At 48.1% G+C, this 27,053-nt stretch overlaps 1 protein-coding gene across 5 annotated transcripts in view; it reads right to left on the reverse strand.

Moving 5' to 3' along the window:
- KDM5C (lysine demethylase 5C) overlaps nucleotides 1–18,574 on the reverse strand; it is a 31,548-nt gene extending 12,974 nt beyond the window's left edge. For 3 of the 5 annotated variants that reach the window (XM_082864240.1, XM_082864241.1, XM_082864238.1), the window contains exons 1-12: nucleotides 18,129–18,574; nucleotides 13,950–14,027; nucleotides 11,573–11,695; nucleotides 11,109–11,279; nucleotides 10,598–10,732; nucleotides 9,727–9,850; nucleotides 9,436–9,617; nucleotides 8,242–8,400; nucleotides 6,349–6,468; nucleotides 6,064–6,222; nucleotides 5,030–5,211; nucleotides 4,770–4,932 (exon numbers count right to left, since the gene is read on the reverse strand). In XM_082864240.1, the coding sequence (XP_082720366.1) occupies nucleotides 4,770–4,932; nucleotides 5,030–5,211; nucleotides 6,064–6,222; nucleotides 6,349–6,468; nucleotides 8,242–8,400; nucleotides 9,436–9,617; nucleotides 9,727–9,850; nucleotides 10,598–10,732; nucleotides 11,109–11,279; nucleotides 11,573–11,695; nucleotides 13,950–14,027; nucleotides 18,129–18,278 (1,746 nt within the window). In that variant the 5' untranslated portion in view covers nucleotides 18,279–18,574. The remainder of the gene's footprint in view (nucleotides 1–4,769; nucleotides 4,933–5,029; nucleotides 5,212–6,063; nucleotides 6,223–6,348; nucleotides 6,469–8,241; nucleotides 8,401–9,435; nucleotides 9,618–9,726; nucleotides 9,851–10,597; nucleotides 10,733–11,108; nucleotides 11,280–11,572; nucleotides 11,696–13,949; nucleotides 14,028–18,128) is intronic. The other 2 variants (XM_082864242.1, XM_082864239.1) reach the window with 1 other exon arrangement.
- Nucleotides 18,575–27,053: the final 8,479 nt, after the last annotated feature.

The following is a 27,053-nucleotide window of genomic DNA, read 5'->3' on the forward strand; positions in this document are numbered from 1 at the left end:
CAATCCAGAGATCTATTTCAACCTCTTTGAAAGTAAATCTCACAGTCTTTTGCTAGAGTGAGGGAGGGTCACGTTTCCAGCTGCCCAGTGTGGGTGAGGATCCCATAGCTGCTGCTTTTTAAAAATATTTATTTATTTATTTATTTATTTTTGGCTGCTTTGGGTCTTCGTTGCTGCGCGTGGGCTACTCTTTGTTGCGGTGCTTGGGCTTCTTATTGCGGTGGCTTCTCTTGTTGTGGAGCACAGGCTCTAGGCGCGTAGGCTTCAGTAGTTGTGGCATGCGGGCTCAGTAGTTGTGGCACACGGGCTCAGCAGTTGTGGCACACGGGCTTAGTTGCTCCGCAGCATGTGGGATCTTCCCAGACCAGGGCTTGAACCCATGTCCCCTGCACTGGCAGGTGGATTCTTAACCACTGTGCCACCAGGGAAGTCCCTCCCATAGCTTCTTATATAAATATGAACCAATCTTTATTTTTACCCCATTTGTCTTTACTCCCTGGTCTTTACTCCCTGGAATGTCTGCTGCAACCAACTACTGAACCCTTGGGGGGTACTGAGGTATAAATCAGATTGGTTCTCAGATATTCCAGAACTGGCTTAAGATTCAGTTTTCTTATTTGTTTCCTAGTTTCAAGAATTTTGTTTATCATTGTCTCTTTTCTTGTTTTCCCCATCTCTGTGATTTTTTTTTTTAACCTTAAAAAAAAAATCACTTTGTGGCATTTTGTGAAGTTTCAGTAAGGAATGGAAGTAGCCATGTGTACGTTTAATTAGCTGTCTTTACCAAGAAGTCTTGCAAAGTTTTTTAAAATGAACATTCGATGCTGAAGACGACACAGTGAAATAAGTACAGTGCTGTTATGGGGACCAATAACTTCTCTCTGGAAAGCAAAATCGCTGACACATAACCAAAAACCTAAAATGTTTATAGCCTTCAACCCAACAATTCATCTGCTAGGGTACTAGACTAATGAGGAGAGAATCAGCATCCTAACAATACTGAATCTGCACATTTATTCAGGCCATGTATCAGTTCCCACCTCCAGTACATTTTCTTCTCAAATCTTTCCCTACTTAGAGGCAACATCAGTATTTACTGCTTGTACTACTGCACTGGCCCCCATTACCAACCACTAGAATTGTCTTCCCCAACCAAAATGCAAACCTGATTATGTAATGTCCCTGTTGAGAACCCCTCACTTGAATCCCCATAACTACATGATAAAGCCACGGCCCCAATAGGCAAACTCTTACTCTTCCTTCAAGTGTCACCACTTCTACAAATGCTTTCCTGACCTCCCCCCGCCGCCCCTACTTCCTAATGACCCAGTCTGTTGTCCTTTTGTAGCACCTCTAATATTTTATTCCAGTTGTTTACTCACCTTTGTCCTCTACTCAACTGCACATGACTAAAGGCAGGGATTAGTTTATTTGCTTTCAGGGTGCTGACCAGAGGTCCTGCACACAGAGGGAGTTCTAGCAGTATTTGCTGAATGATCTAGTCCCAGCCTTAATTTTACAGATGTGAAAACTGAGTCCCACAGAAGCCTCAAGTAGCAGAGCCAGAAATAGAACCTAATGCACCCTCATTTTGGCAATGTCACTTTACTGTTTCCTATGCAGTTTTTTTTAGAAAGCTCTCCTCACATTCTGCAGCTATTAAAAAATGACCCAAAAGTCCATCAACTGGTGAATGGACAAACAAAATGTAGTATATCCATACAATATAATATTATTCCATCACAAAAGGGAATGAAGTTCTGAAGCAAGCTATAACATAGATGAACCTCAAAAATATTATGCTAAGTGAAAAGCCAGACAAAAAAGACCACATATTATTCCATTTATATGAACTGTCTAGAAAAAGCAAATTTTTAGAGTTAGCAGATCAGTGGTTGCCTGGGACTAGGGGTTGGAATGAAGAGTGACTGCAAAAGGGCACAAGGGATCCTTTTGGGGTGATGGAAATGTTCTAAAACTGGATTGTGGTGATGGTAGCACCACCCTGTAAATTCACTGAATGGTGCATTTAAAATGCGTGATTTTTATGGTATGTAAATTATACTGCAATAAAGCCGTTTTTCAAAAAAGATGGTTATAAATAGTTCATGGTGAGGAAGTAAAAAATTATTCTAGACCAGCACTGTCCAATAGTAATATAATGCCAGCCACATATGTACTTTTTAAATTCTCCAGTAGCCACATTAAAAAAGTAAAAAGAAACAGGTGAAATTAACTTCAATGTATTTTATTTAATATATCCACAATATTATCATTTTAATGTGTAATTGGTATACAAAAGTACTACTGAGATATTTCTCATTCTCTGTTTCATACAATGTCTTGAAATCCAACATATGTTTTATACTTTCAGTACATTTCAGCTGGGACTAGCCATGTTTCAAGTGCTCAACAGCCACATGTGGCTAGTGGCTACCAAATTGGACAATGCCATTCTAGATGATCAAACTTAACAAAAGAGATTATAAAATCCATACACTGATTACTGTCATGTCAAAACTTACATAAAAAAGATGGAAATGTAACAAAATGTGGAGGATATAGAGATGACCTCTCTACTGCCATTTTTTGGAAAGGGGGGATGTTTCTTTTATAATAAAAATACTTATACTATATATCTCTATAAAAAGAAATGGCCCTCTCTCACCAAAGGGGAAGATGGGTGAGGTGGGCGGGGGGGGAGTGCGGCCAAAGATAGCTCTGAGGGACCTCCAGTTGGCTAAACTGCAGCCTGCCGACATGTGAATATGAAAATCAGATGTCCTGGATTGAGGGGATACTGCCAAGTCCAAAGAGCCTGGAGATGCTGGGAACTACCTATAGGAAGGGCCTGGCAGACAGAGGGTGGGGTGGTGAAACAGCAGCTGGCCAGAGAAGCTGGGGAGCTATGAGCAGGAGAAATGCTGTGAAGGTGGAAGCAAAAAAGTCTGTGATAAAAGTTTTTTAAGAAGAGATTAGGGCTTCCCTGGTGGTGCAGTGGTTGAGAGTCCGCCTGCCGATGCAGGGGACACAGGTTCGTGCCCCAGTCCGGGAAGATCCCACATGCTGCGGAGCGGCTGGGCCCGTGAGCCATGGCCGCTGAGCCTGCGCGTCCAGAGCCTGTGCTCCTCAACGGGAGAGGCCACAACAGTGAGAGGCCCGCGTACCGCAAAAATAAACAAATAAAAAGAGATTAGAATTGAATGAATATATATATGTGTGTATATATATGTATTATGTATGTATGAATCTTAGCTGTCTGAATCCTTAAGGAGAATCCTCTTCTACTCTTATAATTCTCCTTGACACTGTGGGAAAGAACTGATGCTGTGGGTCAGGAAGAAAGGAGTCTGAGGAAAGGTCAGACCCAATGTCTACTTGTGAAGAGCATAACTTGAAGGGCCCTTGGTCATTGCTACATCTTGAGTCCAGTAATTCTTTTTTTTTTTTTCCCAGTAATTCTTAAATGAGGTGATGCAGAGAGGGAAAAGGAATGCGTTTCCTCTAATTCCCTAGATATCTCAAACCTTGGTTAAGTATCACTAAAATGCATAATAAAAAGTATTACTCATAGGTTATATAGTATAGCAAAACAAGCTGAAGGCAAGAAGAAATTCAGGCAAGAACCACTGACCTACTGTACAGATGACCAGGGATTTCAAGGAGATACTAATTCAATATGTACTGACTGCTTACTGTCCCACGCACTAGACTAAGCAGTAAGGTAGCCAAGGATGGTTTTGGGGGCACGGGGTTGAAGGGAGTGGGGAGGAGTAGCAGCACAGAATGAATAAGACTGAAAGCAGAGGTGGAAGATGTACTCATTCCTGTTTCTACAGGACTGTTGATCAGGTTATTTTAAGATCCACACCAGAAAACTGGCCGATACTATTCAACGTCAGAAATTCCCAGGAATATAAAGCCCCTTATAGGTAAGCCAGGATGTATACCCACAGTGGGAGAGAAGTCCACAGAGAAGGAGAACAGGACAAGTCAGGACTCTGGGTTCAGCTTTTTTTTTTTAAATGCTGAAAGATATTGGCACTTTTTTTTTTTTTAGGTTACTTCCCCCCACCCCGTCCCAGCTTTACTGAGATATAGTTGACATATAACATGTTGGTGTACAACATGTGGATTTGGTACACTTATATATTGCAAACTAATTACCACCATAGAACTCTGACCTGTTAAATAAATAAACAGACCTACCCACTGCTCCAAGAAGGGTCACAATATGGAAAGGATAGCAGAGACTGCTAGTTGTCCCCCTATATTCATTCTCACCCTCTTTCTTAATAGCATGACCTCCAATTTGTAGCTGGTACATGACCATCCTTAATAAAAATCAGATTGTCCAGTTTTCCTCACAGCTAGATGTGGCCATGTGACTAAGCTGTGACTAACCAGAGGTGAATGGAAATGATGTGTGCCCTTAAGAGTAAGGAGACTTGTCTTGCCCAGTCCTTCCTCTATTTCCCTTTTCCACTGGTGGAAGCCATCCCTAAGGTGTTGCCCTCAAACATCAGGCCCAGAGGGCTCACCATCACATTGTATCTCTAATCACTATTATTTCTGTCAAACCTATAGCCTGATTAAGACAGAATAGGAATGAGAAAGGGGCAGGGGTAGATTCCAGACAATGACCACCACCACCACCACCACCACCACCACCACCACCACCACCACCACCACCACCACCACCACCACCACCACCACAAAGGACACCACTAACTCATTCCTACACCTTGCCCTATGTCCTGGACACTCACCGGCACACCATGGGACATGAGGGTATTGGGATTCATGAGGGTGACAAGTTGGTGCAGAAGGTCAGGCTGGCTATCAAAGAGCTCAGGTGTCAGCTTCTTCATCACCTCTTCCAAATGTTCTGCTGCAAGTGAGGGTACCCCATACCAGGTCTTCGGCTCACCCCTGGCCAAGCAGAAAGGAGACATGTAGAGTGGACACACCTATGGTACTGAAGGAGCCCACCCTGACTGCTTCCCTGGCTCTCCAGGACCCCACTCACCAGTGGAGGTAGTTAATGGAGTAACTCCAGTGATCCTCAATATGCCAGCAAAAGGCTGAGAAGACCATGCCCACATAGAGCCAGGGCACCTTCATGCCGGAGATATCTGCATTGATGTGGCACAGTACGGACTGCTCCAGCACCGGCATCACATTCAGGTTCCAACCACTAGTAGCATACTCCTGTCAGGTCAGGTATTTGTGGAAAAGGGATGAGAGTTTTGCTAAGGAGTGGAGATCTTTAGCCCAGGGAACCTTAATTTCGAGGTCATAGACCTTTCTGAAACATCTAAGAAATAATATAGGTGTTCTTCCCCCTGCCTCCGTCAAATGCATACACACAAAATTTCAATCCACTTCACTTTACTTCAATTTTAGGGAGGTTTATAGATGTGCCCACCCACCAAAATATCTGCAAGTTAAAAGCCCCTGCTCTGGACCAAAATGCACCCTTCCCTTGATACAGGCCTAGGGCCTCATTATTTCCTGAACTTACAATCCCAGTCCCTGAACACTTCTTATGAATGAGCCAGGCACCCTGCCAGGTACTTCATATACCTTCTCATTTAATTCTTTTTTTTTTTTGCGGTACGTGGGCCTCTCACCGCTGCGGCCTCTCCCGTTGCGGAGCACAGGCTCCGGACGCACAGGCCCAGCGGCCATGGCTCACGGGCCCAGCCGCTCTGCAGCATGTGGGATCCTCCCAGACCGGGGCACGAACCCGTGTCCCCCGCATCGGCAGGCAGACTCCCAACCACTGCGCCACCAGGGAAGCCCTCTCATTTAATTCTTATAAAATTTGTAAAATGGATACTATCCCCATTCTACAGACAAAATAAACAGCCAATATCATGGCTGGAGATGCCATGCCAGATATTAGGCTGTGTTCTTTACACATATCATCCCATCTACATCTCACAGCAACCATATAAGGTAGGCATAATAGTCCCCATCCTATAGAGATACTGAGTCTTTCAGATACTAAATGACTTGCTTAAGTCACACAGCTGACATAACCATGAATCACCTACTCACCTCCTCCTCAGGGGTTAGGTGCCGCTTACTGTCACTGACGGGGAAACCGCTACCAAATTCTTTGGAATGGATATCAGCCCCATACTCAACAGTCACATCTTCCTCAATGCTATTCACCAGCCGCCAGAATTCCTTCTCCACGAGTTCTGTGGGCACCATCTAAGGAACAGGGGTAGCAGATGACCATGGCCCATCATATCCTGGCCCCACTGACCCAGGAGAGCTATTGACCATCAGGCACCTATGACCCTAGCCCTGACACTACCCCAGCCCTCCATCACCTACGTGTACGGGCATGTTGAAGTAATCGGCTTTAAAGGAGTCAGCCATCTCGCCAAAGCTCTGCAGAGTGTATTCCCGGGTAGCCTGCTCAAAGCCAAAGGCTTCGGGGGGGCGCTTACACTCCTGAAACCCAAAGGAGAACACGTCACCAAGGCAGAGGCAAAGAGGTGGAGAATCCTCAAAAGCGGAGCTGGAATATGGGGTAGGAGTCAGAAGGAGAACAGCCCTAGGTCTGTACTGAAGGCCCCTGAGGCAGGTCTCACGTCATAGCTCTACCTTTTCCTCCTAGCACTTGAGCACAGTTAGTCTCTTCATTCCCCACATGCACTTCTACCATGCTCTTGCTCTTCTCTTCCTTTAGGACTTTACTTATCTAAACCATGGGCTCTGACTTAAATATGCTACCCCATGCTCTTCTGCCAGTATTTTTTCTCTCAAGATAAAATGTGACTTTATACAGGATGCTTAGAGAAGTTTTATGCCCAGACTGGAACTACAGACCTGGGAAAATGACACTGAATATTCTAGTAGCTTGGAGGATGGGAAACGAAGGCACCAACTCCTAGTGTCAAACCCCACACTATTCCTGTTCTTTACACTGTCTCAGAAGACAGGACGTGTGTCTAACTCACTTTGTATCTATGTTCGTGGTTTTAGATGAGAGATGTATGTACCCCAGTCAGACACACCTTCTGCTCATGTCTGAAAACTAAAAGTCAATCTGGTCCACTGGCCCACAACCACTTAGAGAAGAGAGCCAAGTAGACCTGACAGTCTGTTGTCTATGATACTTTTGGTATCCAAACTCCTCCCTAAAGGAATCCCCACCACTACCAAGGCAATTATGCACTGCCCTGGTCTCTTTCCTCATTTGTGTGTGTCTAGTGTGTGTGCACGTGCACACCTGGTCTCTGTGACCACAGTTGACAGGGCAAGAAACTGTCAGCGTCTACTCTCCAGAAACCGAGGGAGAGATGTAGACAAGCACCCGGAATTTGGATCAAGGTAGGAGGCTCATGAAATGGAACTGAAAGACTTCCCAGGCCTCTTAGCCCTCACTGCTGCTACAGCTGCTCTCCTCACTGCCTCTCTTGCACTAGGTACACTATCCCCATGTATCCTTACTCCTGCACTCCTCCATCCCCCAGTCTAGAAAGCCTGCCCACCTCTTGTAGTTAAAATCTACAACACTGCAAACCAATCTAATTATCACAACAGAAGGAAAATACCTAAATAAATATTATACCCACATGATGGACCCCCTACAAGGAAAAAAAAATCATACCCATGAATAAATTTAATAATATAGAAAAATGATTATAAAGTAACAAATGAAAATATACAGTAAGATCCCAAACTTGTTAAAGATAGTTATATATAGGCAACAACGAAAAGATGAGAAGAAAATATACCAGACTATTAACAATGGTTGTCTCTAGGTGGTGAGATGATAGGTAATTTGTCTATTTTCCAAGCTTTCTAAAAGAAACAAAGAATAAAAAACTTGGAAATCAAAAGAACATTTTTTTTCATATTCCTGTCCTCCAAATCTCATTGCTGACACCTTCCCTGATTACTACCCTTAGTCACTTTCCTGTCCTCTGAACTTCTACATCTGAATTTCTAACACACAATTTAACATTTGATTATATGTCATCACATATGATCTGTCTAATCATGACTCTCACCTCCCGGGGTGGTCCGAGAGCTCCCAGAGAACACAGGCTGAGTGTCCTCCTTTTCTTTCTCCCAAAGTTCTGCCCAACCTAGCCCCACTCCAGGGACCCAAAACATAAGACTGTGGCTGAGCTAGAAGGCTGCTTTCAATAAGACCGGAAGAAGGAAGGCAAGGATAGCCTATGAGGCAGACATAGACTGGGGCTGGGAAGTCCTTACCGCCATGACACACTTTGGGCACCGCCAGACACCCTTGGGAATCTCAGGCAAAGGAGGCAGCAAGCAGAAGATGTGGTAGTTGTCATCACAGCCATCACACAGCAGGAGTTTGTCGTCCTCATCCCCTCGGGAACACATTCGGCATACATATGACTCAATCTGCCAGGGGAGGGAGGCAACAGTTCATCAACCTAAGCCCTGTCCAGCCTTTCAAACATCAGACTCCTCCAGACTGCACCCTAGTCCACAAAGATCTCCATTAGAAACCCACCTTGCCTGCTGGCTGGATCATTCATGGCCCTGTACAGGTTAGTCATGCTAGGCCTGGAATTTAACTGCATGCACGTACCACCTCCCCAAATAAACTAACTGTAGAGCTGTGACAGCAGAGTCTTTATCATTCAGTCCTGAATCCCCCATTTTTATTCATTCAATACTTACTGAACACTTATGTGTTCAACATTACGCTGGACTCTTCAGTACAGCGATAAATGAGACATGGCATCTGCCTTCTAAAGGCATACAGTACTCCAGAGGCACAAGTTCATAAAAATTAAAGGGCAGTGTGGAAACTGCCAACAGCAGCCCATAAAAGGGTACTATGGAAACCTAAAGGAGGAAGCACTCGAATCAGCTGGAGATAAGGAGGAACAGCCTGAGAAGAACTTCACTGAAACGGTGACACTTGAAACTGAGACCTGAAGGCAAACTGGAATTTGGCAATGGGGCAGAGCACAGGCGAAAACTCTTCCAGGCAGAAGAAACAGCATGTACAAAGGATGGGGAAAGAAAGCATGGCACATCTCAGGAAAAAAACAAACATACCTACAAGTAGTTCAGTGTGGCTATAGCAGAAGGAGTAAGGTGGGCAATGCTGGGGAATGAGGCTAGAGGTCTGCAGGGACTGGATCATGCATTGTAATGAGGAGCTTAGCCTTTATCCTGAAGCAATGGAGAGGGAGTCTCCTCCTCTGCACCCTTCCAGCACTTCATGTTGACAGCACTTGATCACCCTTTCTTGTTCTTTGTTCCATGTGAGTTGGCCTTGTTTCCCCAATTAAGTGAGCTACCTGAGGGCAGGGCCCACCAGGCCCACTTTTCTGCTTAATGCCACCTGGTCCAGTGCCATGCTGGGGAAATGCTCGTTGAAGGGATGAGAAGCAGAGCATTAGGAAGGCAGGGCTAGGTCCTTACAAACTGGGCATTGCTGTGGTTCCTCCGCAGCCTCATGGTCATCTTGGTGCAGGGCTCTGGGCTGTGACTCAGCTCCTCCTTGCTCTCCAGGAAGGTCTTGGGTGAGGGTGACTCCACCTTCACGTCCCCGCCTGACTCCTCCTTCACCACTATGGTGGGGGGGCACTCGGGCCCTTCCTTATCTGGGAGAGAGGAGAATGGCTCTAAAGTACAAGTCTGAACAGTCGCGGCCCAGGCTCCTCTCCCCTGGTGAGGCCATTCTTCACACTGCCCCAGCCTATCAGGCCTCACCTTTTTTCCGCAGAGTCTTATCCTTGGCCATGAGGCCCAGGCCCATCATCTTGGGGCCTGCCCCATAGATCTGAAGCTTCTTCAGCTCAGGATTCTTTTCAATGTCTTCCTCTGTGGGTTCCGGCTGGAAGGAAAGAAGGAAATGAATCAAGACTATCTTGGGCAGACTGCCCCATCCTAAAAGAACAACAGCTTGGACTCTACCACATGAGTTCATGCCAGGGTGGAGGCATAGGTGGGCCCAGGCAAGAATTCAGATTGCTTTTTGGAGACTGAGGGTAAGTGAACTCCCTCCTCATTCCTCTCTTGGAATGGAATTAAGATGGGATCTCAGTTTTTCCAACTGTAAAATGAGAATATTAACTCCTATCTCACAGTTACAAGGGGTTTGAGGAAAACATATATAAAGAAATCTAAGTATTTGAATCTACCAATAAATGGCAGTGACTAATATGATCTGGTAAATTACATGCTTCGGTGAGCCCAGGGACAGTGTGTATCTTGTTCCCTGTTGTATCCCCAATGCCCAGAAGAATGCCGGCACATAAGCTTCTTCCTGAGGCTAAGATATAGTTATAAGGAGAAAAAGAAGAGTTCTTCCCCTATGAGCAGAGTGAGTCAGGAAAGGAACAAGGCAGGCAAGAACACCAGACATAGGAAAGATATTATACAAACAGATCAAAACCCAGCTCAGAAGCTCAGCTGAGAGTAGAGGAAGAGCAAGAGTGAAGCCAGAAAGAGGCACACTACTGCTCAGAACTCAGAGAACCAAGAGAAGGGAGAGTGGAACAGGGAAGAGAACCTTGGTCAGAGGGAAGGGAGAGGACTCTTCACCACCAAAGCTCCAAGTTAGAAGAAGGGAAGTACTCACATCAGGCTGTAGTCTCTTGGCTCGCCGGCCATAGCTGTTGAACTTGGAGGGCTGCACAGACTGTCGAAGGGGGATACTGTGGGGTTTGTATTCCTTGTCCTTCTCCTCATTATCAAATGGACGTGTGTTGCACTGCTGGGGACAGGTGAGGGGTAAGGGTCAGGGCATGGGGCCCCAGCTCCCAACAGCAAGGACCTCCCTTTACCCTCACCCAATAGCAACCAAAGCCGTGGTTTCACACCGCCCGCCACCCACCCACCCAACAGGCCCTGCTCAACTGGCCACTGACACCAGCACACACTTTGGGAATTCTTCTCATGTCTCTGCTTATGCCATCCCTCCTTCCAACCACCTCCCCGCAACCATCTCCCCAACTAAACCAAACTCCATCTCTTCCCAGACCTCTCCAGGTCTCCAGTCCACTCCACTGAACCAGTTCCATTAAGAACAAGTGTGGAAATTTGCATCTGGCAGGGGAAAGCCTACTCCCACCCCGGCTCGGCATCCTTACCACCAGGTTGGCTCCAGACTGGTACATCTCATAGGGGTAAACGATGCGTTCATAGTGGGAGCGTAGCAGGGAGCCAATGTTTTTGCCTGGTGGGTAGTTGAGGCGTTGGGCCACCCGAGCCCATCGACGGTCCTTGCAGATGGCTTCATAGCCACCTTCCTCCACCACGATCTGTAAGGACAAGCAGAAAGGGACGTGGATGTGCTGTATGTATGTACAGAAAGGACAACGAGGACAACTCCAGCCCCTCACTTCACTGGAGGCTACCCCCTCCTACCTCCACCACTCAGACTCAAATTGCAGCCAAGAGATGCCAAGAAGTTCTGATGACAGCTTGTGTGCTACCAGGCTGTGCCCCTTCCACTGTAGCCTAGAGATCCAATATCCAAACCAAGGTGGCCCCCAGAGTACCAAGGATATTAAGGTGTGGGGTGGGGAGGGGTTTGAGAAAAACCTGTTCTTACTTTGCTGAGGCTGTAGAGGTCCAAGATCCGCCGTTCTACATTGGGAATCTTTAAGGAGGAGCCCTGGATTTCCCAGAATTTGGCAATCTGATCCAAGTAGTTCAGTTTCACTCTCGTCTGGGCCTGGAGAAAAAATGGCTCAGAGAGGCCGGCCTCCCCCTCTACCTGACCCCTATCTTCTGGCCTAATCTTAGGGGAGGAGAAGGGATGCAGAGCAGCCCACTACCCAGGGCCTCTCCCAGTGAACTGGATCCCCAACTCTAGGTAGCACCTCGCCCACCTCTCTTATCTTTGCCACCTTCCAGGCAACAGGAGAAGCCCAAGGTCCCAAAACAGAGCAGGTAGAGTCATAACAGCCAAAACTTTACATATACTCTTTCTCAATCTCCCTGACAGGGCTGTAGAAGTATTGTCATTTCTTTTACAGAGAGTCCCTGCTTCCTCAAGTCACACAGCAGGTACCAAGAGATCTGAGTGTCAAATAACGTACGTATTTGCTTTTCCTCTGCTAATAATCTGCTGTATAGTCTTGAGTAAGTCAGTTCTATTCTCTGGACCCGATTTCTGATTATGAGGGAAATAAAAAACTGCCCAGTCCACTCACCCCAGAAGGGTAGACTTATGAGAGGAACAGTGAATGCCCTCTGGAACTCTGGAATTAAATCTAAGCTCTAGGCATGTTTCAGAGAATGAAGGCTCCAAAAGAAAACATTCACCTCTTCACATGCACCATGAAATTTGTTCCATGGTAGCTGAAGGGTGAGAGTGTATGCTAAAGATAGAATGGCCTAAAGAACTGAGATGGTGTACCAAAGCAGCACTGCCACCTGGCCTACCCAGGAACCAATGTGGGCCAAAGATTCTAGGAACAAGGCATGTACCATGCTTTCCCGAAATCTCAGTGACCCAAGAAGGGCTCCCCAAGGCCCCAAGTCTATAACCACCTCACCCTAATCAGAAGGCCTAGTTCTAGGGAGAACTGGGTGAGTCATTATCATTCATTACCTTGCTCTGATCCCATTAGGGGGAAACAGGGACAGTTCTTTCACAGATGAGGAAAAGTAAGGTCTATTTGTGGAAAGGAACATCCTATGGCTCCTTTGCTATGAGAATCCCTAAGGGGCCAGGAACCCTACTCCCTCCACCTCAACCCGTTAGCTTTCCAACCTTGGCCCATCCCTGTCCCTCCCCCTCATTAGCCAGCACTATCTCTCTAGAAAACCTGCCCCTGTCCCATGGTAGGCTACACCTTGTCCTGGCTATACCCCAGCAGACCTGGTCAGATCCATTTCTCTAAGGACCTTGTACCCCATACAAGAGATGATTTTTGCCCTGACCAGCACAGCACCTACACCGACTCTAGAACAGTGATTCTCAATGAGGGGCAATTTTGCCCTCCAGGGGACATTTAAGTAATGCCTAGAGACATTTTTGGTTGCCATAACCGGGAGAGGGTACTATGTGGGTAGAGGCCAGGGATGCTGACAGACATCCTACAATGCACAGGACAGCCCTCCACGACAAAAAATTACCTGGCCCAAAATGTCAATAGTGCCAAGGTTGAGGAACTGTGGTCTAGAAGACAAGTATGCTTTTAGGTAACGGGTATTCGGTTGGGCCTAATAGTCACCCCCACACCCCCAGACATCTAGTAAGGCTTGAGGATACATAATAATGAGGGAGAGGAGTGGTAGCATACCTCTACCCTACACCTTCCATGGGAAACTCCAGAACTTTACCTCTGGAACTGGCTTGAGGGCATCTACTCTCATTGCCCTGGGGCATTCTCAAGTCCTTAGTGGAGAACCTCATCTTACCCATGCAAAGGGCCTAGATTTCCTGTATGGAACATAAAGGAGAGGGGAAAGCCTACCTGCCTGACTCTCTGTCCAAGTTTGTAACCATTCCAGCTTCCTCACAGACCAGTTCTTGTGTTGTTCCTGCCCATCCACCTCACCTCCCACCTTACCAAGCACCATGGAAGAAAGGTAGGAAGCACAGGGTTGTAGATGAATTGGATAGATGAGGACACATTCAGCTGGCCAAGCAAGAAAGGGTCTCAACCAGCCCCATGTTTCTCTTTTGTTGACCCAAGCAGGGTAGGTTAGTTGACAGGGGAGCTTCAGAAGTAGCAAACCTTTGTGGAAAAGGGCCACCCCCAGCCTTGGGGCTATCAGATTTGGGATGCTAAATGCTCCTGCTCTAGGTTACATTCAGAGCTCTAAAGCTTCCTCCATGCCCTCCAGGCAATTTCACAGAAGAGAGAACAAAGGCCTAGTTAGGTAAAGTACCTTAGACAGAGAAGGTAGGAGGGAAGTGGGATCAGAGCTCAGGTATCCATTCTCCCAACCCCACCACCAGTTGCTAGTCATCTTACCTCTAGTTCATTCAGCCTCTGGATTCGGGGAGTAAACCTGAAGTTGTCCACTTCTACAGCAAAGGGTGGCTGCCAGTCCTGAGTGGGTACAGAGGAAAAAAGGGAGTTGGGTTATTCCAGTATAGTGCAAGACCAGAGGGGCACCAAAAGCAGCTCAGCACCCCATTCATGCCTTCCCAGACCTCTAGCCACGTCAGACCTTTTAACCTGGCAAACACCCAACCCATACACACACACCTCACTACAGGGCTTTAGAAGCCCCTCAAGTCCACATCCAATACCCCATGCACATACCCTAGGAAATGTCTTCAGAGTCCCTGCAACAGTACAGTGCTAGGATTTTAAGAAATAGAGAGATGGGGCCCAAAACAGCTGACTTCAAACTCTCCCTATGCCCATATTAACTCCTCATCCCCTAGGCATAGGACACACAGTCTGGAAGTACTGGAAAGCACACAGGATCTGGAGTCAGAAAACCTGGGTTCATGTTTTAGCTCCACTACTTACTAGCTAAGGGATTTTACCTTTCTGAACCTGTTTTCTCAACTGTAAGGTGGGAATATGAACTCCTGCCCTGGCTTCCTCATAAGACTGATATGAAAATTAAACTGGTTTTCAAATGAAAATGTTATTCAAAAGAATCATCATTAAGACTTGACATCTAAGGCTGACCTCACTACCCAATACATATGCAGGGTAGCTCATCTCCAATTTGGGCAGGATTTAAAGGTTTGGGCCTTTAGTGTCTGTTCTCTCAGTTTAAAAGGCCTGAGATAGACACTGCAGGGAAGAGCAAGGAACAAGGAGCAAGAATTTGCAATACTCACCTGGTCAGAAAGGCTTCCTGTGGGTCCACTCTCAAACACCTGCCCAGTACAGGAAGAGGCAGGGGAGGAAGCGGGGAGGGGTGTCCTAAGTGCTGGGATGCACCACTGACTGTGGTAGCAAAGAATTGGGAGGATTTGGGGAGAAGGAGGGAAGTCAGGGAAAGATAATGAAAGTGGGGGAGACTCTGTCCTGCCAAGTCAGAGCTTGTTGTGTCCTGCCCAAAGGGCAGCTGTGAAAAGCCTTCTTCCCAATGCCCGCCTGCCCCCCACCCCGCCACACCCCACGCAGTCCTTTCCTCCTCAGAACCCTGGCTCCTGCTTGGGTGGTGAAAAGAACCTCGAGTAACCTAGACCAGTGCCCTCATTTAATGAATGGAGAAAGTGAGGCCCAGAGAAGAAATATGATTTCTCCAGAATCACATGCTGAGTTAGTGGTAGAGCCAAGACTAGAACCCCTGTCTTCTGACCTCCAGTCCAAGGCTCTTTGCACTACACCAGGCTACGACTGTTCACGCACATGTGCATACATATGGAAGCGGGGGAGGAGGATGGTAAAAGAGAAGAAAAGCTGTTGGCCTCTTCTGTACACACACTTTGAGAAAAGGGGCCAGGGACTTCCCTGATGGCGCACTGGTTAAGAATCCACCTGTCAATGCAGGGGAATGGGTTCGAGAGCCCTGGTCCGGGAAAATCCCACATGCCGCAGCGCAACTAAGACCGTGCACCACAACTACTGAGCCTGTGCTCTACAGCCCACGAGCCACAACTACTGAGCCCGCGTGCCACAACTACTGAAGCCCGCGTGCCCTAGAGCCCATGCTCCGCAACAAGAGAAGCCACTGCAATAAGAAGTCCGTGCACTGGAATGAAGAGTAGCCCCTGCTTGCCACAACTAGAGAAAGCCCGTGAGTAGCAACGAAGACCCAATGCAGTCAAAAATAAAATAATTAATTTTTTTTAAAAAAGAAAAAAACAGAAAGGGGCCAGAGGACTCATACTTGCATGCACACATATTCCCCCCGCCAAAGCAGGTAGCAAACACATGGGACTCAGTGAAGCTGGGGCAAAAACAAACAAACAAACCCAGCAACGACAAAAAACCCTCAAACTAAAATGATATGGCTCAAGCCCAGACAAGCTCCCCATGCCCTCTTGCCTCCCATCAGTAGGGCACTCCCCTCAGCGCACGTAATCCAGGCAGAAAGGTGCTCAAACCCCAAACTCCAGGCACCTTTCTTTCCTGCTGAATCAAGTTCTAGATAAGAATAAGCGCAACATCAAGCAACCTGACAGGAAATGGCAGAACTGAAATCCTAGAGCAGGAGCTGTGCATGCAACAGATAGCTGGGAAAGGTTCAACAAATCTCCCTGCCTGGCTCTCCCTGGGACCTACAAGCTCCCTCATCCTGCCTTCAGTCCCATACTCCCATGTGCCAAATACTCACTACGTCATGATGGTGATAAAAAGGTTGGCTACCTGATGCAGGAAGGAAGACCCTTCCAAGCTTCCCTGCGTCTACTCCAGTATACCAACACTCTCCTCTCACCCATCTTCCCCAAGAGTAGCAGTCACCTGCCTAGCAATTCAGAATCCAGCACCACTTGGGTGAGTGCTTTAAATTCCAGAAGCATAACAAAGGACGGCCCCCTGCAGGACACACACACACACACACACACACACACACACACCAGGGACATGTCACCTATCCCACCCCTGGTCCCCCAAAGAAGGGTAACAATACCCACACAAGGCCAGGCTGCCCCAAGAAGTCCAAGATAGAAAAATGGGATAGAAAATTCAAGCCTCAACTACCCCTTATGGCAGATATGCCTCTGGGCCACTTCAGGGAGTGCCTCCTTGATGCTGTCCAGGACTCCAGCCTCTCCTTTCTGCTGGCCTTCCCGACCTCTCACTACCCACTGCCACTTCCTCACCATGGACAAGGAAACCTCAGAGATCTGTGGCCAAGCTCCAACAAGGAAGAAATCAGCTTACCCAACACCTCTCAGAGGATCCATCTGAAACCAGCCTAGATGTATGGCTGAACACCAGAAAGCACCAAGTTGAATAAGGAGGCCTATGGTGCCCTCCTCAGGTGGCAGCAGGGTTTCCCATTTGGTTTCAGCCAGGAGACACCTACTCAAAAATACCCTGTTGCAGACAAACTCAATTCCTGCCCTTGGAATCCCAAGTGGTGACTGAACAACGCATATCATCATTTCCCCTCCATGCTAGCAAGGTGGCAGCCTATCCTAGCCCTTGGGGGACTTCTCCTGGCCTGAAGCCAGGCCTAGGAGCAAAGATATGCCCTTTGTCACTGACATCTGGGAATCAAGGGTTCCAAAGGAGGCAGACTTCCATCCGTCCATTCTGTTTCTGGGAGTCCAAGAATATCCTATTCTCTGGGACCTCCTACATCCTGGGACAGGTCAGAGTAGAAATCTTCTGGGAAGGACTCATATACCCCACTCCAAACTGACTGGTCCAAGACTCTCCACAGAAGTCAAGCCTGGGCGGTGATGTGCAGGAAAGGCCCAGATATTGCCTTCGACTAGGAAAAGAAGGGAACAATTCCCTGAACCCATCTCAGGGGAGCCAAATAGAGCCTGTGAGACTGATTTCCTGACTGGCTTACCAGCCCAGAATATTATCATAAATGGACTGGCCTGGCAGGGTGTGAGTAAATATGAGTCAACCCACATAGGAGCAAACCAATGACCACATCAAACACCTTTGCAGTCACAATAATTACCACTTATCTAGTGCCTACTACACACAGACGCTACCTAGTTTAATCCAATTCTCGAAATAACCATTCATGGGACCCATTTCACAGGCTCAGAGAGATTACGTTACTTGTCCAAGGTCACAAAGCTGGTAAGCTGCAGAGTGGAGTTCTGAACTAAGATCTATCTCCCTTCAGAGCTGTGATCTTTCCATTACACCACACTGCCTGCCTGAAGAGAAATGATGCCAGTAAATGGGAGAAAAGCCTTATTTAGAGCAGCCTTGACCTAGGTGGTTTGGGGTAACCAAGAGATGTGCGGGGCGCCTCTCTGGGAACTCTCCCCGGGGCCACTAGGCATCCCTGTCTTGAACCTTACTAGGAGTAGTTCTGAAGGGCGGGGTGGGAGTTGGGGGGTGGAGGTGGGTCTCCGACTTAGGGCCCTCACACCACGAAAGGACCCCTGGCCCCAGCACCCTTTCTCCGACCCGCGTCGCATCCACAACGGTCCCAGCCACCCCATCTCCCCACAGCTCGAGCTGCCCTCCGCTCCAGACTTCTCCGCCCGCTACCCTAGTTCATCATCCCCGGCCTGGTCGCCGGCGACCACCAGCCCAGGGCCTTACCGCGGGTGGGCGGATCTTGCAAATGCCCGACTTCTCGGCGATGGGCCTGATTTTCGCAATGTAGCCGAGAGGGTCTCGGAACTCTGCCCAGCTAGGCTCGAACACCGGGCACTCCGGCGGCGGTAGGAAGTCGTCAGACCCCGGCTCCATGGTGGGCCCTAGGACTGGAGGGCTCGGACGGCCCTTAAGGACTCATGGCGGACGCCGCTGTACGAAGCCGAGGCACTGCTCGGGGACTAGGCCCTAAGCGGGGCGGCCGCCGCCCGCCGAGGGCCCAGGGGGCGTGTAGCTGCCGCGCTCTGAGAGGCTCAGGCTGACGTTACTGCTACCACCTCTTCGTCCTGCTCCGTTCCTTCCAAACTCTGCCGCTGCCTCGGAACTACCGCAGCCTTCAACACCACAGTTACCTCCCAACCACCGCGGCCTTCATCGCCGCCGCCGCCATCTTGGTTTGTCAGCGTCTCCCCCCTCCCTTCACCACAACAAACCAGATCCCTCCGCAGGGTGTCCCTCCGAGCCTCGTATAACGTGCGTGAGGCCAAGCCCTAGGGAGCCTTCATCCCGTGGAGACTGAGCTGAATCGGCAGGCGTGGGTTCCCTATCAGGAAGCAGGAACTCAAAAGTGCTTCCCAGACTGAGAGCAAATAGTCCGCCTCAGCGGCGGAGGAACAAAGTGTAATTAACTGCCGGATCCTCTTTCCGGTGGACCGGCGGTGCACGTTTAAAGGCCAGTGCTGCGCATGCGCGTTATGGAGACAGACCGGAAGAGGAGTTGGCGTTGGTGGGTGGTGGGTCCGAACTGGCACCCCCTCGATGACCTCAGCCCTGGCGCGAGCCCCGCCCCAACACGCTCTCTTTCTCCCGGGTCTTTCCGGTGTGGGCCACAGAAGGCGGCTTCGGGTGCCTGATTGCAAGGCACCCTTCTGCGGGCCCGCAGATTAGGAGAGTAGTACACAGCTCCCAGCTCTAGGCGCTGATACCTCTGGGGCTTTGAACGAAGGAAGTCGGGATGCTGCTCCCTCCCCGGGGATTGCGGATTTTTTGAATCCTGGGTCCCGAGGAGAGGAAGAAAATATTTATTTTGTCCAAGTTTGCGTGTAGAGACCTCTCAGAGATGGGGCTTCCATTCTTAACCCCAAAGAGTCATTGTCAGTCAGCATTTGAATGAACACTTTCACCTGTTATGTGTGCACTTTTATCGTGTCCACATTTGTGGCATGTACACCTACAAAATAAGCCTGAGTGTATCCTACCAGTGCCCACCGTTTGAAGCACCTACTGTTTGCCCATTTGTGAGCCTACAGTGTACTTATCAAATATTTGTGTACATGGATTGTATTTATTGTGTATAGCCTGTCTTGCATTTGAGTACCTACTATGTGTACATCTGCTCCTATTGTGTGCATGTTTGTGAGCAGTTTCTGAATAGGTTTATTGCATCTACTTTGAGTATCAAACCAGTACTTTGCCCATATGTCAGACGTCTACTGCATTTGAGGAGCTCTAAGTTATTCATCAGTTGTGGGCCTACCACATGTAGTTTGAACACCTACTGTGCACATATTAGTTACATACATGCTGATAACGTGCTTATTTTGTGTTCCCCCATCAGACTGTGAATTCCTTAAGGGCAGGGACCTTGTGACCTTATACATCCTTAGCACTTGGCATGGTAAGCAGTACATTAATGTTGAGTAAACAAAAGAAAAATGAATATTTTTGAGCAGCCTTAGTATATATTGACTAAAAATAATACATACTCTTTGCAAACATTTCCTGGATATATTAAGCATCTGCTGTAAGCTTGAATATGTTTGAAGGTGATGGAGAGTGTCATTCCTCCATTCAGTTAACTGTTTCTAATCACATACCATATCCCAGTTAGGTATATCATTCTGCCTACTTCACGACTGAGCTAAGGGCATCCGCTCTGAGGGAGTGGGGAACACTGGTAGGAGCTCACACCCTGGAGTCAGAGAGTCCTGATTTCTAGTCCCACCAACTCTGCCATTTTCTAATTATGTGCCCTTGGGTAAGTCCCAACTTATGTAACTGAATGATGTTGTATGGAGATGATAATCCCTACCTTGCAGGATTGTTGTACAGTACCTGGCATATAGAAGGCCCTCAGTATCTGTTAACTGTTATTTTTACTTCTGAGAGTCAACAAACAATGTGTCAAAACCCATTAAGAATCTCCTTTGTGTCAGGCATTGTGCCTAGTGATTTCAGATTTTTTTTTTACCACCTGAACCCTTAGATTGCCTTGAATGTTTGGAACCTTTATCCCTACTTGTCTTGTGAGGAAACTTGTCCCAAGTGATACATATAGTAAGTGACAACTCCTTTCTAGTTTTCTAGGTGTCAGGGGAAACCTCAACCCTTCTCCACCTGCAACACAGGTGAATGACCCAACTGAACAACTGTCTGGACAGGAAACAGAAAGCTAGGTGAGGTGATGCTAATAACAGTAAAAAAAAAAAAAAATCACTAGTCTCTCACATGTGTAAGCATTTAACAGCCCACATAGCTCTTTCATACCAATTATCTCCCTTAATCTTTGCAACAGTCTTGGGAAAGATGTAGGTCAATTTACCCATTCTGTAGATGAGGAACCAAGTTCCAGACAGATTAAACAACTTGCCCACTGTTACACGGGAAGTTGCTGCCTCGGGGTCAAATGCTCTTCCTGTCATTTGCTCCTACCAGTGATAGAACTAGGCAGGAGAAGGGTGAGGAGAACAAAGAAGATAAAAGAATATGCCAAATCCTAGGTTGAAGGAAGTTTGGCCTTTCCATCTTGAGGCAGCTCAGTGAAGGGCAAAGAGCATGAATTAGGAATCAGGAGACCAGGTTTGGGGTCTCAGCTCAGCCTAGCCTTCCCAAAGCCTTCTCTGAGGTCCTTAGCTGGGACACCACCCGCACCATCCTGGAAGGGCAAATGGAAATTGCATAGAGTCTTTGAAGCCAGTCAGATCCAATTCATTCATTCATAAACATTTATCAAATTCCTACTATGCACCAGGCACTCTTCTGGGCCCTGGGAATATAATGGTGACCAAGACAGACATGGTCCCTGCTTTCTTGCAGCTGACATTCACCTACTGAGATCTACCAAGTACCTCACCTCCATGAACCTTGATTTTCTCATTTATCCAATGAGACTATGTAAACCCTTCCTCACAGGGTAGTTATGAAGATTAGAGATCATGATAACTACCATTCATCAAAGGCCAGGTGCTATGAAATAGGTATTGGTATCCCTGTTTTACAGATGAGGAGACCGAAGTTCAGAGAAGTATAAACTTAAGCAAGTCACATGGCTAGTAAGTGGCAGAGTTCAAACCCAAGTCTGTCTGACTGCTGTACAATTCTGCCTGTAAAAATCTCAGATGGTGCCCCCTCCCCCCTCCAAACCACAGGTGCTCAGGAAATGGAATCCTTTCTCAATCCTTGGATCTTGCTGGAGACCTGCCTGAGTCTGGGCACTGCAGGGTTAAAAACTGGGACGCACCAGGGAGCTCACCCTGGACTGGGGGTTCGGTTGGCCTCACCCACCCACCTGGAAGAGAGGGTCTGGCATGGAACTGGTACGGAGCAGTGATTGGAATGCTCAGCTGTGCTCTCGACCATACTCACTCCATCCACGTTTTCTGGATGAACTGTACAGTGAATTTGTGCCTCACTTTCTTGATTTGTAAAATAGGGTCCCTTCCAATTCTGAAGTAGGTATGAGCTGTGAGTTCTAACTCCTAAATAGCTCTGAAATTTACCCCCTCCTCCCCATGCCTTTTTCTAATCTTCTGCTCCCCATGAGAGCCATTTACTAACTCTAGCCAAGATTATTAAAAGAGCCTCCTCAAGATATCAAGGTCTCTATGTGAATTTATGGAGATAAATATATATATATATATATATATATATATACACACATAGAGAGAGCGAGAGAGAGAGAGATGCATATTATGTGCTTAATACATATGCATGACAATAAAATGATATATTCAAAATAATGATAATTCCAAATGAATTATGATAGTAGTGGATTATAACTCATTAAAATAAGAATCCTTGACTCCACACTGATAGAAATAAATAAAATGAGGGAAAAGGGAAAGCTCTTCCTTCAAAGAATGATGGAGTTAGAAAATCATCAATAGATGCTCAAACTTTTTCCAAATAAAAAAGCAAACCCTGAAAACGTAGCTATAACACTTAGTGCCCAAATCTTGGTTCCTAGATGCCATTGTCAACCAGGCATTTCCAGGTCTCCTTGGAAAAAATGGTTGACTCCAGGGCTGGGGCAGGGAAAGTACAAGATGAGACTGGAGCATCTTGTGGTGCCAGAAAACAAGGAAGTGCTCAAGGAAAGATGGAGACCTGCCAAAAGGACACAGGAGCCAGCTTGGAGGGCCTCTTGCTGGCCAAATCTGGGACATTTTGAACATCAAAATAAAGAATGACATTAATGTGTTATAACTCACTGAAAATGATAGACAAGCATGGTCCATGAGAATATAAATACATAAACATAGGAGAAGGGAAAGCTCTCCTTTACACTGGAGAGCCAACTAATCCATGTCAAAAGAATGATGGCATTGGACAGTCACCATTTGGCAACCTCAAGAATCATCAGTAAATGCTAAAACTAGTGAGTGAAAGTTTGAGGAGTAACAAGACAGTTACATAATGCCAATGCATCTCCCCTCAAGATACTCATTAATTACGTAGGGAAAAATAATAGCTTTACAACAGAGACACTACGTAGCCCAACGTGAAAGACCAGGTGTGGTCTTTCTTCAGCTTCTACGGAGACCCTGGAGGCGCGAAGCCTGGGTGAGAAAACCTGCTGGCAACAGAGGAATGAGGATATGGGGGCTGCTCACCTCTGCTTTGGGATGTGCCATGCCCACCACCTGGGCTGCCCTCTCGCATTCCTTTCTCATTATTCTGCTAACATTACATACTCGCACACCTCCAGGCTTTTGCACATGCTGCTCCCTTTGACAAATGCCCTCCTTTACTGGGCTAATTCCTACTCACCCTTCAAGACTCAGCTAAAGGAGCGGTTCCAGAAACGCTTACCTGACCCCTGCCCCAAGTTGGGTTTTCCCTTTCTTTGTGCTCCCACACATGCTGTGCTTCCTTCTGGGACTGCACTTATTACTATATTGTATTGACATCATCCCCCTAGGCTGTCTACTTCTGAAAGTCTTGTCCTGCATTGTCCAATATGGTAGCCAGTACCCACATGTGGCTATTTAAATTTAAATTTAAAAATTCAGTTCCTCAGTTCAGTTGCAACCAGCCACATTTCAAGTGCTCAATAGTCACATGTGGCTAGGGGTTACCATACTGGACAGCACAGGTATAGGACATTTCCATATTCACAGAAAGACTTATAACAGGACAGCACTGGTCTAGATAAAGATAAGAACTCCGTGAGATTCTAGGACCTTTGTCCTTTCTTGTGTGTCATCCCTCCTCATCCACATTGCCAAAGAGATTGGCAGTAGAACGTTTGAGGACAGCCAGTGAACTCCTTGTCTTCAGGTCCTCAGGGAAATGGGGAGGTGAGGAGCCCAACACCCCTCCACAGCCTGGATGGTGAGCCTCCAGGGAGAGGGGGAGGGTCGAGCAGGGATGGCCCAGTGCTGGGACTGCAGTGAGGAACGGAGGAGGAGGAGAAGGTAGGAGAGAGCTGAGAGAAGCATGAGGGGGTTCCAGAGGGGCCTGAAAGCTTGCATCAATCAATAAATCAACCAATGCCAAGATACTTTAAGATTTAGCTTAGAAAGAACTATTCATTCATTCAAATCAACAAACATTTTAGTGTCATCTGTGCTGTGCCAAGCACTGTGCTGGGCAATACTCTGGACAGAGGTGATTCAGACCAGTGTCATATCTGTGCCAGCTATGGCCTAGTGGGGAAGATAGATAATGATGTGAGGGATCTCAGAGAATGTGATCAAGGGCACTTTGTGAGGGATGGGTCCTTTAAGGCCAGCTCATAAGAGTGAGAAAACCTTCATCAGGGATGTTAGGGGAGTACATCTGGCAGCGGGGAAGGCACAGGTAAAATACTGAGTTTGGAAATTACACACAGATCTTTTCAGGGAGTGGTGAGCGGATGGCCAAAGTGTAGGCGAGAAATGAGAGGATTACAGAGATTGGCCAGGGCCATGTGGTGGAGGACTTCCAACGTCAAGGCAAAGGAGTTTGTACTTGTTTCTGTAGGTGGCCGAGAACAGCTGACTGTGTGTCTGGCAGGAGGTAGGCATTTCACATCCATCTATTAACAACTGCCCTGTAAGACTATTATCCGTATGCTACAGGTGAAAGACCAGGCTCTGAGAAGGTGACTTGCCAAAGGCAACAGTCAAGTCTGACTGAGTACTAAAAGCTGAGCTTTGGGAAGACAAAACGAGCATCAAGCTGAAGGTGGGAGAAGTGGGAACAACCAAAGGCAGTCCAGCTTGGTCCACCAGGGAAGAAACAAAAAAACTGCTGACTGGACTTGATTCTGGACCAAATGCTTAGATGGCCCCAACTGCTGCTTTTGCTTAAATGTGCGTATGAGGAAGAAAACAAAGACATTGATCCCAGCTGCTTAAGAGTGGGGCCATCCAAACTGCTCCCTCTTAGAGGCCATTCCACACTCTAGGAAGGCCCTCCAAATATTTACTGACTGCTGCTTCTGGGGACCCTGCTGACCCTAACCAAGAGCCAGTGTCCCCCATTCCTCCTAGGCTCTGCCGAGACCCAGGACATGATTAGTGGTGCTGGAAACATGTCCATTTTATAGGGAGGCAGTTTTGGGCACTGGAAAAGGGCCTGCACTAGAAGTCAGGAACGCCCCATCCTGACTTGCTGTGTGACCTTGGGAAAGACCCTTCCATTCTCTGGGCCTGACCCTTCCTCTGTAAACTAAACAGAGCTCAACTATTTGTTATCTAACATCCCAAGTACGTACACAGAGCTCTTAAAATGGATGTATCTAGCCCTCACTTCCTGGCCCAGGTCACCATCCGCCCCCCCCACACACACACCCTTAAGGACACAAATGTGGCCCAGCTGTGGGGAAGGAGAGAGGGCTCCAGGGCAAAGCCTGGCCAGTCACAGGAAGGGTGAGAATAGATGCCACAAGAGTAGAGGAAGTATCCAACCTGTGAAAGCAAGAGAAGGGAACTAACTTGCTGAGCACCTACTCCATGCTGGCTGCTGGACATTCATTACCTCATGCCTTCATCACAATCCCACGTGGCAATGGCTTATCACCCCAAGTTTTCAACTGAGGAAACAGAGACTCAGTTTCCCGAGGGCGCTAGGAAGGGGAAGCCCCAGGATCTGAACTGGATCAACTCCAAAGCCCAGACCCTTGCCGCTCTGCTCTGTCATGCAGATCGTTAATGAAACGAGACAGGAAAACCTCCCTCACCCCCACCTCCCACCCAACCAAAGCATCTCACCCACCCAGTTGCCTGAGCTTCTACCATCAGCGCCTCACCTCCCTGGGCTAAGGCCTCTCTCCCGGGTCTCCACTGTGGGGGAGGGGGCACAAGTAGGAGGCAGAGGCGGGAGGTGAGCACAAGGTCTTTTATGAGGCATCAAATATACATTCTTATATACAAGGAGGAAAAAAGACAATGCCTAAACCCCAGCTCCTCTCCATACAGCCCCTCCCGCTGCTGCCCTTCCCCACCCCCAAGCCCTGGGGTCCCTGGCCCTTCATACAGCCAGGGTCTATCTGTCTGTCTGTACTGCAGCCCATGGTGGAGAGGGGAGAGGGAGGCAGGAGCTGAGAAAGGAGCTGGATATGCGGGGCAAGAAGAGGAGCTGGGGCTTGTAAAAAATATATTTATAATAAATAAACAGGGCTGTAAAAGGGCTGGAGAGGCAGCGGAGAGTTTGACGGACAGAAGGACTCAGGCATCCTGGCTCCCAGCCCCCACTTTGATGGCTCCAATCTCTGCCTCAGGAAGGACATCTCAGGCTCACGGTGGCCCTCTGGGAGCCCCTCTCCCCAGGGCTGATGCTGGGTGCCCTGCCCCAGCAAGATGTGTGTGGGCAATATCTATAAAGTGCATTGTCTTCAGCTGTAGGTGGGGTAGGTGTGAGGGAATGGGGGGCATGCAATATGGGTGAGGGAGGGCAGCGCCCTTCTCATCCCAGACCTGAGCCCCCCCGCCCCAAACCTGTCTGGACTTTGATCAGGATAAGAATGTTGCAAGGAGAGGCAAGGTCCTGAAGCTGAAGAGGTCTGGGCTGGGGCCCACTGGAGAGAGGGCAGAGATTGGCTCCAAAGAGGACGCACTGCCCCACCTGGGGACCAGCATAAGTGGGGGCCCACCCACCGCGTGCACTGACGCTCCATGTCCTCCAGCAGGTGGAGAGACACATGGAGGTGCGTGGTCAGGCCCTGAGGTCAGAGAGAGGGCCGAGCCAGCTGAGGTTTGGCCACAACTCTACAGAGCTCCCTCCTGGCCCTACGCGGCCAGAGGTGCCCTGGGGAAGCCTTCACCCTCATTGTTCCCGACACCTGCCCTTCCCCACCAGCCAGAGCTGACAGGGAGCTCACACTGGCCCGGAGGTCTGAGGCCACCCAACTAGACCTCCAGGGAAAGGGAGGGGGGAGGGTGAAGAGAGGAAAGAGGACGAGGATCTCTGAAAGGTCCTCACCACTCCCCAGAGCTTGAGAGCCTTGCGTATAGGCTTCAAGTGGCAAGGAGTCTCGAATCTGGAAGGAAATCCCATGGAGACTGTTGGGGGTTAGAGGAGGGGTCCCAAGGCAGGGAGGCAGTGGGGAGGAGGACATGTCTATGTGTATATATGTTTTGGAAAAACTGAGGAAGCAGAGAGGGTGTGAGGCCCCTCTCCTGCAGATTCCCCAGACCTCCCTAGTCCCCAGCTCACACTCTCCCTTCA

This window comes from Leucopleurus acutus (assembly GCF_964270905.1).
Source record: "Leucopleurus acutus genome assembly, chromosome: X".
NCBI lineage: Eukaryota > Metazoa > Chordata > Mammalia > Artiodactyla > Delphinidae > Leucopleurus > Leucopleurus acutus.